At 37.4% G+C, this 15,782-nt stretch overlaps 1 protein-coding gene across 1 annotated transcript in view; it reads left to right on the plus strand.

Annotated features, from left to right (window-relative positions):
* Nucleotides 1–15,782, plus strand: part of AVEN (apoptosis and caspase activation inhibitor) — a 162,598-nt gene that overhangs the window by 29,467 nt on the left and 117,349 nt on the right. The window contains exon 2 of the mRNA XM_046653252.1: nucleotides 7,747–7,924. Within this exon, the coding sequence (XP_046509208.1) occupies nucleotides 7,747–7,924 (178 nt within the window). The remainder of the gene's footprint in view (nucleotides 1–7,746; nucleotides 7,925–15,782) is intronic.

Here is a 15,782-nt window from a genome sequence, read left to right on the forward strand (position 1 = left end):
GTTCTCTCCCTCTGGTGTCTTGAGGGTTTGAGGAGTTTCTTAAAGTTGGCCAGATAAGTAACAGCTATTTAATGGTCTGTGACTTTTCTGGAAAGTGGAAGGTGATGACATTAAAACCTCAGTAACCAAGGAAACCAGTCCTGTGCTGGTGGATAAGAGAGGAGAAAATTTAACTGAGACAGAGTTAAAAGAACATCTGGCCATTTCCAGCTCTGAGCCCAGCAGTGAAATCCCAGGGACACACCTGAAGGACCACCTTAAGGAGAAGGGTGAACTGTCAGCAGTTCTGGTCGTGGAGAGGATGTTTTGTACATGGAGCTTACCCAGGAAAGCTCAGAGTCTATATGCAACCTTCATATAAAGGCTGATTATTTTGGTGTATTTAAAACCTTTTCATTAAATGTTTTTAACAAAGGAAAATTTTTACGTGAAGACCTCTTAGTTGCATCTGTAGTTGTTGTGTCTCTCTATATTCGATAGATCAACAAAGTAAAACACTGTCTTTTTTCCTAGATCATAACCACACCAAGCATCAAGTTGTCTTTGTTATGGTTCCATTTAGTGCCTTCTGGACTAGAAAAATCGTTGACATTGATCTAGGTCATAGAATTTTACCTGGGAGTTGGGACTTGCAAGTTTGATTAACTTGGTAGTTCTTAATCCTTTTTTAGCCTGATTTCTTACATGAAGCTCAAGTTGAAAAGCAGATAAAATGACACTGATTCTTGCCACACTCCTCCGCTTTCCATATAAGGACTTCCACAAGGTCTAGTTTAAAATCCTCAGTTAGTCCAATGAAAGTTACTGCAGTCTGACTTCCCAAACTACCCTTAAGTCAGAGAAGCATAAAACTCTCAAGGTCTTTACAATAAGATATCCCATAGTCTAGCCCTTTTATGGGCTGCCAGCAAATGGTAATTACCTTTCTATCCCTCCTATTTTTAGCCAACTCTCTAAAACAAAATATCGCTGGTGAGAAAGACACAGGGCCTTGGAGAAAGATGGAAGGACTGAGGGCGAGTGAGGAGCCCTGTGAAGAGGGTCACTGAAGAGCTGCGTTGAGTGTTGTGTTACGTTTTTTCTGTTTCTAGATTCCTCTACCCCTCTTCTTTCCCATAATCATAGTGGTTGCAAGGAAGGACAAGAGAAGAAGCTGTATATAATTCTCTTGCTGGAGAAACAGTTGAATTTGAATATAGTCTGCATCACTTTTTTTCCCATTCTTAATGGCCACAGTATTGTGGAACTCAAATACTATGCACATTGTACTAGGATCAATAGATTATTTATTTATTTTATTTCCTGATGAGGATGATTGGCCCTGAGCTAACACATCTGTTGCCAATCTTCCTCTTTTTGTTTGAGGAAGATTGTTCCTGAGCTAACTTCTGTGCCAGTCTTCCTTTATTTTGTATGTGGGACGCAGCCACAGCATGGCTTGACAACTTGACAAGCGGTGTGTAGGTCTGTACCCCAGATCCGAACCCACAAACCCCGGGCTGCCGAAGCGGAGTGTGCAAACTTAACCACTACACCACAAGGCCAGCCCCAGATAATTTAGATATATGCCATATATTGCATTTACTAATTTTTAAAAATATGATTATGCTCTAATGTATATTTTATTTCATACACAATGACAAATGGAAACACCCTTAGTATATTTGTATGTTAGCTATATAGTACATGTATTTTTCAGTCTTTTATTGAAATTTAGCTTCTTGAAATAATATATAATTATTTTTGCCAGTGCACTCACTTTTCTGATACCAAAAGCTGTCATTGAACTATTTAATTACGATGGTTTATGGATTTTTCTATTGTTAAAAAGATACTTTTTTTTTTCAAATGGTGAAGCATCTGTTGCTACTTATGGTGGAAATGATTATGTAAGATAACAATGACTTTAATAGGGTACAAATATAGAGATTGGAATTAAAGAATTAATGATGATATATTTTAAGCTTGGTAACATTAAAAAATTTTAAAGCAGGTTGAATTAGTATAATTTTCCAGTTACACACATTGCAACAGTTTTGGTTGAATGTATTTGACTTTATTACTTGATTACTAAAATTAGTTTCCAGTGACTTTCTGTTAGCAGGTTTCCTTAACTGTGTTCTCTCTCACATCTGTCTATCCTGCTTGTTTTCTTCTGTAGTATGATTACATTTTGTGAGGAACATAGGAGGTTGTTGAAAAATGTGTGATTGACTATTTTCAACCTCCTCACTAGTTTCAAAGGAGAAAAGCATTTTCTCCACCCCTTTACTCCAGAAGAAAGTAGAACAGGAAGCTTCAAAAGCTAGGTTCCTGAGTATAAAAGGCTGTCTAGATGTTATGTATCATTAGTAATTTCCTAAATTTTACTAGCTTGTCTGGGGGCTCTTCATGATAATCTTTAAATATTCTCTTGGCAGACCGTTGCTATTTTGGAAGAAAAAATAAGAGGATATTCAGTAAATAATGTTGCCCAAACAAAATGTTACTGGCTGGCCAGTTACATTAAGCAGATTGTAAATTAGTGTAAATTATCGTTGTAAGTTGACTAGGACCACAGCTTCAGTGAGTAAATCCTTTTATTGGTTCTGATGTCCACATGGTACCTTTTGGCTAGTTGTTCTATTCATTGTTGAAAGTGGAGTGTTGAAGTCTCCAGTTGTTATTGTTGAACTGCTTCTCCCTTCAATTATGTCACTTTTTGCTTCATATATTGTGGGGCTCTATTGTTAGGAGCGTATGTTTATAGATGTATCCTTCTGATTGACCCTTTTGTTGTTGTATAATGTTCTTTGTCTCATATAACAATTTTTGCCTTAAAGCCTATTTTGTGTGATATTTGCATAGCCACTCCAGTTCTCTTTTGTGTACTATTTGCATAGAATATCTTTTTCCATATTACACTTTATTATAATGATATGTTTATCTTTGAATCTAATGTGTCTCCTGTAAACAGCATATAGTTGGATTTTTAAAAATCTATTCTGCCAGTCTCTGCCTTTTTGATTGAATTGTTTAATCTATTCACATTTAATGTTATTGATATAGTTGGATATGTAGGTCTGCCATTTTGCTTTTTGTTTTCCATGTGTCTCATGTATATTTTGTTCCTCTATTCATCCTTTACTGCTTTCTTTTGCACTAAGTGAATATATTTTTTCTTTTGAGGAAGATTAGCCCTGAGCTAACATCTCTTGCCAATCCTCCTCTTTTTGCTGAGGAAGACTGGCCCTGAGCTAACATTCGTGCCCATCTTCCTCTACTTTATATGTGGGATGCCTACCACAACATGGCTCGCCAGGCGGTGCCATGTCTGCACCTGGGATCTGAACCAGCGAACCCTGGGCTGCCGAAGTGGAACTGCCTCGCCACCAGGCCAGCCCCTGCAAAAATACTTGAATATTTGTAATGTAACATTTTAATACCTTTAATGATTTTTTTTTCACTTTTTTCAGTTCTTAGCAGTTGTTCTAGGGCTTACTATATACATTTTAACTTATCAGAATCTGCTTCAGATTTATACTAACTTATTTTCAATGAGATACAGAAACATTACTCCTATGTAGCTTTATTCTCCTTCCTCCTTTTTGTGGCATTATTGTTATAACATATTATGTCTATATGTTACAAATCAACAATACATTGTTATAATTATTACCTTATATAATTTTAAAGAATATGAGAGAAGAAAGAAGAGTAAGCATATATTTATAGCTTTTGTTATATTAGCCTTCTTATTGACTACTTCTAGTTTTCTTCATTTGTTTCTGTGTATTTGAGTTCCCATATGAAGAAGTCATTTCCTTGATCTAGTACAGTTTTGCTCCCACCCACCTTCTTTTTTGCTGTTATTGGCAAATGTATTATTGGGTCTCTATATGTATAGAAATATAACATATAGAATATAATTATGTACATATTGTTTTATACAATTGCTTTCAAAATCAGTTATGAGAGGAAAGGCCATATCAGATATATGATTTGCAAATATTTTGTCCCATTCTCCCTGTCTGCCTTTTCATTTTGTTGATGGTTTCCTTTTGCTGTGTAGAAGCTTTTTAGTTTGATGCTGTCCCACTTGATTATTTTTGCTTTAGTTTCCTTTGCTTTTATTGTGAAATCCAAAAAATCGTTGTCAGGACTGATGTCAAGGAACTTACTGCCTATGTTTTCTTCTAGGAGTTTTATGGTTTCAGGTCTCATGTTCAAGTCTTTAATCCATTTTGAATTAATTTTTGTGTATGGTATAAAATAGGGGTCCAGTTCCATTCTTTTGCATTTGGCTTCCAATTTTCCCATCACCATTTATTGAAGAGACTATCCTTTCCTCACTGTATATTCTTTGCTCCTTTGTTGTAAATTAACTGGCCATATAGACATGAGTTTATTTCTAGATTCTCTATTCTATTTCATTGATCTGTGTATGTGTTTTTATGCCAATACCACACTGTGTTGATTGATATAGCTTTGTAATACAGTTTGATATCAGAAAGTGTGATGCCTCCACCTTTGTTCTTCTTTCTCAAGAGTGCTTTCACTATTTGGGGTCTTTTGTGGTTCCATGCAAATTTTTGGATTGTTTGCTTTATTTGTGTGAAAAATACCTTTGGAATTTTGATAGGGATTGCTTTGGGTAGTATAGACATTTTAACAATATTCTTCAAATCCATGAGCACAGAATATCTCTTCATTTATTTGTGTCTTCAGTTTCTTTATCAGTGTCTTATAGTTTTCAGTATACACCAGACTAATTTCATAGTGATGATATTAACATAATAATGTCTTCCTATTTAGTTTTTACATTGCTTTCATCAGTATTTTCTTATTTGTTATGTTCTTTCTCTTCATCATGGGACTTTGCCTATTTTAGTTTGTCCCAGATTTTTGCAAAATGAACCAAACATAAAATCTCTAGGAGTTATAAGATACACCTTTCTCTAAGTTACATCAAATGTCTTCTAACGTTTATTGCTTCTTACTATCCTCTTGTGATGGAGGCTAATGACACCTCTTCTTGGCTCTGTAATTGGGTAGGAGTAATGAGATCCTTGTTAAGTGATTCTTCTAAGTTGGGAATTGGTGAGTCATTCAGCTGTGTGAGGTCCAGCCTATTATAAACACTGTAAATATTAAATGATGGTGACGGCGGGGCCATTAATTCTCTCTAGGTCTCTTGCCTCACATTTCAGTGCTTGTTTCACTGTTCATAGCTCCTTAGGTGTTTCAGATCATAATCCTCTTCTTCATCAAGCTAATTATTTTGCTCAGGTTTACATTTTTGTCATGTGTTATACTGTGTTCAGAAGTTTTGTACTAATTGGAGAAGCCTCTGAACTGTTTCCCCAGTGGGCCAACAAAAGGATATTGAATTTCCCCAGATTAAAACCTGGGCCAACAAATTGAATTTTCCCAGATTAAACCCTGCTAGTATTCTTAGCTGTAGTTCCATCCCCCAAATTCTCATCAGTTACAAAGCTGTTTTCTTTAAAATGTTCCTGGTATTTGTTCTTTATACAGCAGATCTCGTTCAGTCACATACCTTTAATCTGCCAGCATCTTTTGGTTCTGAGAAGCTTTCAGGAATGGCAGGAAACCTCTAGGTTTTAGGTGGTCTTTGCAGTCCCTAAATTATAATGTGGATTGCCATGTTTTAGTGCTGTCTAGGAGGCTTATGATGATATTGAAGGGTTGAGAATGATCTTGAAAGGTCACTTACTCCATTGTTTCATGAAAACGAATGGAATTTGATTCAGGTGAGGATTATTAATGTGCGTAAAATTTTGTTAGGTGAATGCTTGATGGGGGCCTGGAAATGGAAATTTGTAGTGGACCAAAATGACACCACGCGGACAGTGTCCTGGATGCAAGGGTGGGAAACCTGTCTGCAGTGGGTAGCTCAGACTTCATCACCCAAACTCTGTGGTTAATCTTAGCATTACTTATGTTGGCTCAGCCGTTTATCATCTCTTATTCGATGTGATATAACGTAAAGTTCAGAGCACCATCTATGATGTACTTTAGCCAAAAAATATTTAATTTGACTCCATCGGGCATTTAAATTTCTTAGATTTTTTTTTATCCAATATTTTCTATAAACTAATCTATACACAAATACCACAAGGAAGCAGCCAGACAGAAGATGAGTCTTTCTCTGCTCTACCTGTACTGGTCTCTTCAATAAATCAATGTCATAAAATAGAGATTGTGCTAGATTCAAAGAGACTCAAGGGACAAACAGTGAGATACAATGCGTGCTCTTGAATTGGATACTGGCTTGGACAAACCAGCTGTAAAGGAAATTTTTTGGGTCAGTTAGGGAAATTTGGAAATAGCCTGGATGTTATGTGAAATGATATTTACTGAAATGGAGGATATTGGTGAAAAAGTCTGGTTACCAAAAACAAAAGTATGTATAAATATATACATTGGAAAAGATCTGGAAGTATATGTGCTAAGGTGTTAGTAATGGTGCTCCCAGGTGATGGGAATGTGGGGTTGTTATTTATTTTTTCTGCGTTTCTCTTCTAATTTTCAGCAAGGTACACATCCTGTTTCTGTGTTAATAAAAACTTATTTTAAAAAACATCTATACTAGCCCATCCTGTACAGAAGGGTTTTTAAAATATATTTCACAAGTTTTTTTCATGACAAGGATTTTACAACCTTTGGGATACTTCTTTTAACTGTGTCTTTAGATACTACAGGCATCTCTTTTTTTTAAATTTAATTTTTTAATATGGAAAATTTCAAACATACGAAAGTAAAGAGAATAATGTAATGAATTTCCATGTACCCATCATCCAGCTTCAGCAATGATCAGTTATGCCCAGTTTATTTCATCTGTACCCACCATTCCTTTCCACCCATTATTCTGAAGCAAATCCCATGTCATATCTTTTTATCCATAAGTAGTTCAATATTTATTTCTAAAAGATAAGAACATTTAAAAAAATTACAATATTGGCACCGCACCAAACAATAAATGAATAAAATAATAGTATTTCCTTAATATAATCAAATATCCAGTCATTGTTCACATTTCTCCAATTGTCTCATAAGTGATTTCCTCTGGTTATATTGTTTGAATCAGAGTACAAATAAGTTCGCGACATTACAAATGGTTGTGTCCATTAAATTCTTTTAATTTATAGGGTTCTCCCTCCGCCCCCACCATTTTTCCCCTTACAATTTATCTGTTGAAGAAATAGGCCCTTTAGCTTTTGTAATTTCTCACATTCTGCATTTTGCTCTAGGCTCTCTTAACCTTTTAATGCCCAAGACTGGAAACTTTTCTCTAGAATGCATCTGAGCAGGGTTCCCATGTAAAGCTTGTAAAACATTTTTATGGGGTGTGATTGTAAAAGCTATAAATTGAAAGAGTCGATTTCCATCCTAAAGTCCTTTGGGTTTAAGAGTCTTACAGCCTTGATTGTTTCAATAGGAAGAAACAACTGTTGAAACAGGATACACTGGGGGAGACTTTAGAGATACCAGTTACACAAATTTTTAGGTAATAACTCGCCAGATTTCCTTTTCAAAGCTTAATGAAAAGTTTACCCTGAAAATGTACTCTGGTATAATGGGATTCTCTTGAAATATTATATAATATCCTCAGAAAGCTTGGTCTATAAGTGTGCTTTTTATCATGATGCCTCTGTACTATTTTTTTGGTTTTATTTTACTGCTAAGACTACTAAGATCTGGATTCCCACTGCCTGCTTATTGATTTGTCTCTAATGATTGCAGGTTGAAGATGACAGTGATGCAGAGACCTATGGAGAAGAGAATGATGAACAGGGAAATTATTCTAAAAGAAAGATAGTCACTAACTGGGACCGATATCAAGATATTGAAAAAGAGGTGGATAATGAAAGTGGAGAATCACAGAGGGGGACGGATTTCAGTGTTCTCCTTAGCTCTGCAGGTATGAATTCCAGGTGCATGCATACCGCTTAGCACTGTGAAAGTTGCATAGACACTTTATTTATGTTCCTTTTTAACTTGTATTTTAATAACTAGCAATTCATTGTTTGTTCTTTGGATTTTAAACCCAAGTAAAGGACTGTGTGTCTAATGGTTTGCAAGGAAAAATGACATTACTTTAAATGGAAGTCAGGGTTTCCATATATTGATGTAGAATGACTTAAGTCCTCGTTTAAATGGATAAAAGGCTTTATAGAAATGAAAAATGCTGATCTACGCCCCTCTAAATTGGGTAGTCTGAGAGACAGAACTATTTTCTTTGATTTCAGAGCAATCAGCACTTATGTTTATACAAAGCTTTACAAAGTTTCTAGAATATGTTCTTTTTTTCCTTCTTTGATAGCCAGGAATATGCATATTAGTGGAGATGCATATATTAGAGCCATATGCACCTGAACACCAGAACTTTTCTGTTTTGCTTTTGGATAGTCTTCTCTATCAGTATGGTGAAAAACTCATTCCTTCTATGACCAGCTGTTTTTGGTTTGTTTTTTTTGGTGAGGAAGATTGACCCTGAGCTAACATCTGTGCCAATCTTCCTCTATTTTTATATGTGGGACACTGCTACAGCATGGCTTGATGAGCAGTGTGTAAGTCCTCACCCAGGATCTGAACTTGCAAACTCTGGGCCACCAAAGCGGAGTGCATGAACTTAACCACTATACCACTGGGCCAGCCCCTGGCCAGCTGTTTTTTAAGTTCGACTCCACCTGGAGCGATGTGCGGCAGAGTGAAGCTGGAGATAATAGTCACAGGAAATAATGGAGCAGGGCTGGTTGTATAGATGGCTACTCCCTACAGGTATGAAATAAGAATTTAAAGGATGAAGAGAGGATAGACTGGTGGTTTTCAGGAATTAGGAATGGGAGGGTGGGAGGTGAGTGCGGTTATAAAAGGACAACATGAGGAGTCCTTGATATGCTGGAACTTTTCAAGATCTTGACTGTGGTGGTAGATACAAAATCCTACACAAGTGATAAGATTGTGTGGAACTTAACACACGCACAAATGAGTACAAATAAAACTAGATAAATTTGAATAAGACTGATGGATTGTGTTGCTGTCAATATGTCAGTATCTTGGTTGTGATATTACACTATGGTTTTACAAAATGTTATCATTGGGAGAAACTGGGCCAAGTGTATGAGATTTCTCTGTAGTATTTCTTACAATTGTATGTGAATCTACAATTACCTGAATAAAAAAATATTGCTAGGTTAAAAAAAATTTAAAGGATGAAGATGCGAGAAGCAGAGAAATAAAGTGAAAGTAGAATTTTCAGACAATTTGTTTTGAATTCCCTCTTCCTCCTAACTTTTAGGTTGCTGTTGGGTTCTGTCTTTCTTTTTTCTCATCTACCTGTATTTTTGATGCCTATACCAAACTAAGAATCGTAAAGTGATGAATGCTCTTCCAACTTAATAGAATATACTCTTTGAGCAGGAAAGAAAGAGTTAAGTGGAGAGAGTATTAGAGTGTGAGTCACTCTAGGGTCATTCTGTTGTGTGCTGCAGATAGGGTAACCTCCTTAAGTAGGGGTGCGCTGGTGGCATAACTCACTGACCAACACTGGTAACTCATCTTTTGCCAGTCAGATGAGTATTTCTTTCTCATTACCTGCATTTTGGCCAATTATGGATTTATAAGTACTTTTCTTGAAGGTAGGAGAGAGGTAAAATGTGGGCTGGTTAGTTTCAATTTTTATCAGCTGTTCTGCTAAAAGATTTGGGAAAAATTGAAGTAGTGCAATCAAGTTAACATGTAGACTGCTTGTGGATTTCATTGAATCACTTGTGCAGTCAGTTACTAGGACAGTATCTGGCAATAAAAGTTACTGCGTAAATGTTTGAAAGTGATTCACAATTCTAGTCTAACCAAGCAGTTATGCCCATCACTTATGATTTTGGTTATTTATTTTACCATTTTGTTTATAACTTAAAACTCGTCATAGTTTGTGTCTTATATGTATTTTTCTTGTAGTCTATCTTTGCTTACTGATTTCTTAAGTGGCTTGTTTATCTGTGACTGGTTTTTTGGAGATCATAATTGTCACATCTTTTTATATGTGCTTACATTTCTTCCCCACTCTTCTGCTGGTATGTCATTTTCCTTTCACTGTAGCATAAGCCCGAGAAGAGCTACCATACTTTCTTCATATATGTTGGAGTAGGGCTGTTTATCGATTTACTTTCTGTGATCATAAAATATTAAGAACATCCTCTAGATAGGCTGACCATACTCCTTGGAATGATTCTGACTTTTAGTATACTGTCCTTGTCTGTATAAATAGATACACAACCCAGAAAAAATATCGCTAGTTTGTTAGGCATGCACATCATAATCATTTTTAGATATTGCCAAATTGCTTTCCAAGGTGGAGATGAGCTAGAATTCCTAGTGTTCACCATCTTTGCCAAAATGTAGTCCTGTTAGACTTTAATTGTGGCCATTGATTGGATAGTATCTAGTTGTAGTTCATTCAACAGTTATTTGAGCACCCACTATTTCTATGTACTGTTTTCGAGGCTGAGCTTATGGCAGGGAACAGAACAGACAAAAACACCTGCCTCAGGGCTGGCCCCGTGGCCGAGTGGTTAAGTTCGCGCGCTCTGCTGCAGGCGGCCCAGTGTTTTGTTGGTTCGAATCCTGGGCGCGGACATGGCACTGCTCATCAAACCACGCTGAGGCAGCGTCCCACATGCCACAACTAGAAGGACCCACAACGAAGAATATACAACTATGTACCCGGGGGGCTTTGGGGAGAAAAAGGAAAAAATAAAAAAATCTTTAAAAAAAAAAAAAAAAAAACCACCTGCCTCATAGAGTTGACTTTCTAGAGGGTGGAGACACACAGTAAAAGGAATAAAAGGAAAGTACATAAGATGTTAAATGGTGATAATTGCTTAAGATAGAAATAAAATGAGGAGAGGCTGTTGCAATTTTAGAAAGAGTGGCCGGAGAAGGTCTTACTGAGAAGATAGTATTTGAATAAATACCTGAGGAAGGTGAGGGAGCAAGCACTGTGGGAAGAATGTTCCAGGCAAAGGGAACAGCAAGTTCAAACCTTTGAGATAGCAGTGTAGGGAATAGCAAGGGAGGGCAGTGCAGCTGGAGCAAAGTGAGCAAATAGGTGATGAGATCAGAGAGGATTTATGTGACTAGATCACGTGGAGACCATTGCAAAGATGTTGGCTTTTACTCTGAGTGAGATGAGCTGCCACTGGGTTTTGAAGAGAAGAGTGATATGGCTAACTCCTGTTTTAACAGGATCACTCTGGCTGCTGTGTTGTAATGAACTGAAGACAGATGAGGGAGGGAGCAGGTTGACCAGTTGGGAGGCTACTGCAGTAATCCAGACAAGCGATGATGGTGGCTGTGGCTGGGGTGGTCGCAGTGAAGGTGGTGAAACGTGGTTGGGTTCTGGATCTATTCTGAGGGAAGAGCACATGGGACTCGCAAATGTCGGGTATGAGATAAAAAGAATATAAGGAAAAAACCCAAGGTGGGACCAAAAAAAAATAATAATAATAAGCAGTTTTCCTACTTTATTTCAGCCAAATTGGAAGTGGCTGAAAAATGGAAGTGAGCTTGCCCATTGTGATCCAAGGCATAATTTCTGATGTCCAAATAAAGATGATTGAACAAACAAACAAAAAAAGAGAATAAGGATGATGCCAGGTTTTTGGCCTGAACAACTAGAAGAAGGGAGTTGCTGTTAATTGAGATGGGTAAAACTATAGGAGGTGGTCAGTTTTGCATGTGTTAGAATTGAGATGCCAGTTAGACATTTGTATCAGTCAGAGTTCCTGTAGGAAATAGATGGCATGCTCAATATAATGAGGAAGGAAGTTTTAGCAAAGGACTCATTCACAAAGATATGGGTAGGATGCAGGGAAAGCACAGAGATAGTACTGTATTGGGAGGGCAGGGAGGAGCAGAGATGTTACCCCCCCTAGTTACTGGAACTCACAAGGAGAGCTTCATGTAGAGAAATTTACCTTGAGAGAATGAATCACCTTTGGTCAAGAGATCTAGCTAGCAAAGTTTACTCCACCGGGAGAGAGAAAGGGGAATATATTTATTCCTGGTCTTACGTTCTCTTTCTCCTCCATTCTCCCGCCAGGGCTTCCCATGAGCCTAACCTATTGGAGGTCAGAAGGCAAGGGAAGCCTGTTGCTGTCATCCATCTAGATCAATCTCCTAGGGCAGAGCAGGGAGGAGAAGGGTGGACAGTGAATCTGGAGCGGCAAGTAAAAGAGACCCAACAAACATCCAACAGGAAATAGCTAGCAGGCTGTTGGATAAGGCATCTGGGATTCAGGATCCAGGTCTGGATTGGAGATACATATTTCGGTGATGCCAGCCTGTAGATGATATTTCAAGTTGTGAGACTGCATGAGATGCCCAAGGGAGTTATTAGCTAGAAAAGTACCGAGCCATGGGCACCACAGCGTCTAGAGTTTAGGGAGATGAGAAGAAACTAGCAAAGGAGGCTGAGCATGAGTGGAAGAAGGAAAACCCAAGAAACTGTGGTGTTTTCAAGTGTTTCCAGGAAGGAGGAGGGATCTGTGTCAGTTGCAGCTGATGACAACCAAGAATTGACAGTTGAATTTAACAACGTGAGGTTACTAGTGATCTTGACAAGAGAAGTTTTGTTGGAGTGGTAGGATAAATTCTTTCTGGGATTTACAAAGAATACAGGAGGAGGGACATTTGAGATAGCAAGTATAAACAACTCTGAATTTTAAGGAGTTTTGTTATAAAGGGAAGGAGAATAATGGACTGGTGGGGGAATAGGTCAAGTCATGTATTTTTAAAGATGAGAGAAGTAACTGCAAATTTGTTTGTTGATAGAAAGATCCAGAAAAGAGGGCAAAAATAATGTGGGGAGAGGTGAGAATTGCTGGATTTACGTTCTCTGGTACACATCAGGTGATGGAACCTATTGTACAGGTGGAGACAGTGCACATTGCTAGTGACTTGGACAGTTTAATTGGAGGAAAAGGCAGAACGTATGGGTGTAGATATAGGTACGTGGGTAGATACAATGGAGGCTTAAGGAAGTTCTCTTCTGTTGCTTCAATTTTCTTAGTGAAATAAGGAAACTGTGAGTGAGAGTCAAGGAGGAGGTTCTGGAAGTATGAAAGAGTAGAGGGTAAGAAGTTGTCTAGCGAGTGGGACAAAGAACGAAATAGGAAAATATGGTATGGTTGCTGGCTGGTAACAGAGGCCCATTGGAGGTTGGCGTTCATGAATTTAAGGTGAGAAGAGGTATGTTTTCCCGCGTTCACTTTCTGCTGTATGAATGCAGGTATAGTGGGATGGAGAGTAGGATTAAGTTATGATTACAGTTTAGCCAAGCAAATGCATGCCGTGAGAGACAGAAAAGAGGTGATTAGAATGATTGACACTGAATTTAAGCTGGATAAGGAGGGAAGTGCAGGCATGAGAGGGGTGAGGGGGAGTGAAAAGGTGGTGGGATTGATGGACTATAGATTCCTCTGTGCGGAAGGATTGTTGACCTCCTTAGAGGGGTGTGAGTGGAAAGGCAGCAAGTGGTGGCCGGAGAGTAGAGTGTTTGATGCTGAGATTTGGTGGGGGCAGGGCTTGTAGATGGTGGTGATAATATACTCTAGTGTAAAACAGGGGGTGACTGGCTCGGAGTGAGCTAGAGCGGAGGACCTGGTCACCAGAAGTTTAATTTGCATTTCGTTGGTTAACCTTTGAGATCGGGCATCTTTATTCGCCGTGCTTGCTTGCTTTTCTGTGAACTACCTGCACAAATTCTTTGACCATTTGGCTTGTTTGTTTCTTGTTGACTTATAGATATTTTTAATCCTAATACTTATCTTTTGATGTTTATATTTGCAAATATCTTCTTCTGAGATTGACTTTTACTTTTGTAATGATGTCTTTCAGTGCATAGTTTTCAATTTAATGTAATTGAATCTATCAGTTTTCTGTCTTACAGTTTATGCTGTTTTGTGCCTTGTTTGAGAAATAGATCTTTCCCTCAAGATCACAAAGATGTTCTCTTATATTTTCACATAAAAGTTCAAATTTTGCCTTCTTTTCTGAAATGTGTTAAATTTTCACTTGCTACATTCTTTCATGACCGTTTTATTTTTTAAAACCACTTTATTGAGGTATGAGTGATATGTAAAAAGCTGTACATATTTAATACAACTTGATGAGTTTCAGGGTAAGTACATACCTGTGAAACCATCACCACCATGAAGGCCATAGACATACCCATCACTTCCCAAAGTTTCCTCCTGCCCCCTTTATTATTATTATTATCATTTTTTATTGAGGTATAATTGACATATAACATTATATTAGTTTCAGGTATATAACGTGATGATTCGATATTTGTGTATTTTGCGAAGTGGTCACCATAATAAATCTAGTTAACATCCATCACCACACATAGTTAAAATTTTTTTTTCTTGCGATGAGAACTTTTAAGATCTACTCTCTTAGCAACTTTCAAATATATATTACTGTGTTATTACCTATAGTCACCATGCTGTACATTACATCCCCATGACTTATTTATTTTATAACTAGAAGTTTGTACCTTTTGACCCCTTTCACCCATTTCGCCTATCCCTCATCCCCTGCCTCTGGCAACCACCAATCTGTTCTCTGTATCTATGAGCTTGGTTTTCCACCCTCTTTATTATTATCATTTTTATGTGTGTGTGATAAGACCATTTAACATAAGATCTATCCTCGTAGCAAATTTTAATCATATAATACAGTATTGTTAGCTATATGCACTATGCCGTATGGTAGATCTCTAGAACTTATTTATCTTGTATAACTGAAACTTTCACAACCATTTTAGATTAGTGGAGTGAGGTGGCATTCTTGCTCTACCTTGCATGTTAGTCTTCTGAAGAGTATATAACCTTTTTGGTTCCATTTTCTATTTTTCTTTTAGTATATAATTTCTTTACTAACTACCAAAGTAACCAAAATTAGAAGTAACTTACCAACATCGAAAATTTGATTTTTAATATTGGACATTTAAGTTTGGCTCATGTTGTTATAGTCATCCCTTTGTCAGCGTGGTTTAGTATAAGCACAGCCCTCTAATTAGAGCAGATCTGGATTTGAATCCTATCCTGTCGTATTTCTGTCTAACCCTGGGCAATACTCCTTCTCTCAGTAGGAAATGCGAGAATAGAAAGAAGTAACACTGCTTGACTTGATGAGGTCAGCATCTTTTCCCAAACTTACCACTGGTTTTACCTCTGCTCAGTAGGTAACCATGATGCTTAGATTTAGTATCTGTCTGAAATTTTTTGTTGATAGAAGCTTAATTGGCTGTATTCAGTAAAGTCAAAGTCTAATTTCTTTTTTTCCTTGGATGTTAGACATAATAGTAATAGTTGCCAACAGAATTTGTATGTCATCATTTTTCTGAGAAATTAAAAGTTCTTCTTGGGTATAATATAACTGATTATTGAGTCTCTTTATTGACTAACCAGTGGTAGTAGTCTGAGTCTCTGAGCATTTAAAAGTTGATAATCTTAGGTTAAGTCATAAGACAATTTTTTCCCCCTTTCCTCCACTCTTCTGCCTGTAGCTGTTCATTGTTTTTCTCCCCAATCTCTGTGTCTGCCACATGCCCTGGAGGATGGCCGTGGTTGTCACTGTAATGGATGACAGGCTTGGTTTCTCAGACAAGGGCTCTATGCTTTGTACTGTTCTTTATACATTATTATTTTTTTTCCAGAATTAGCTATGCTATGCATACACCTCTGGTCCAATTCTCAAATGCCATTTTGAAG

Source organism: Equus quagga, chromosome 2 (assembly GCF_021613505.1).
Source record: "Equus quagga isolate Etosha38 chromosome 2, UCLA_HA_Equagga_1.0, whole genome shotgun sequence".
NCBI classification, from domain to species: Eukaryota; Metazoa; Chordata; class Mammalia; order Perissodactyla; family Equidae; genus Equus; species Equus quagga.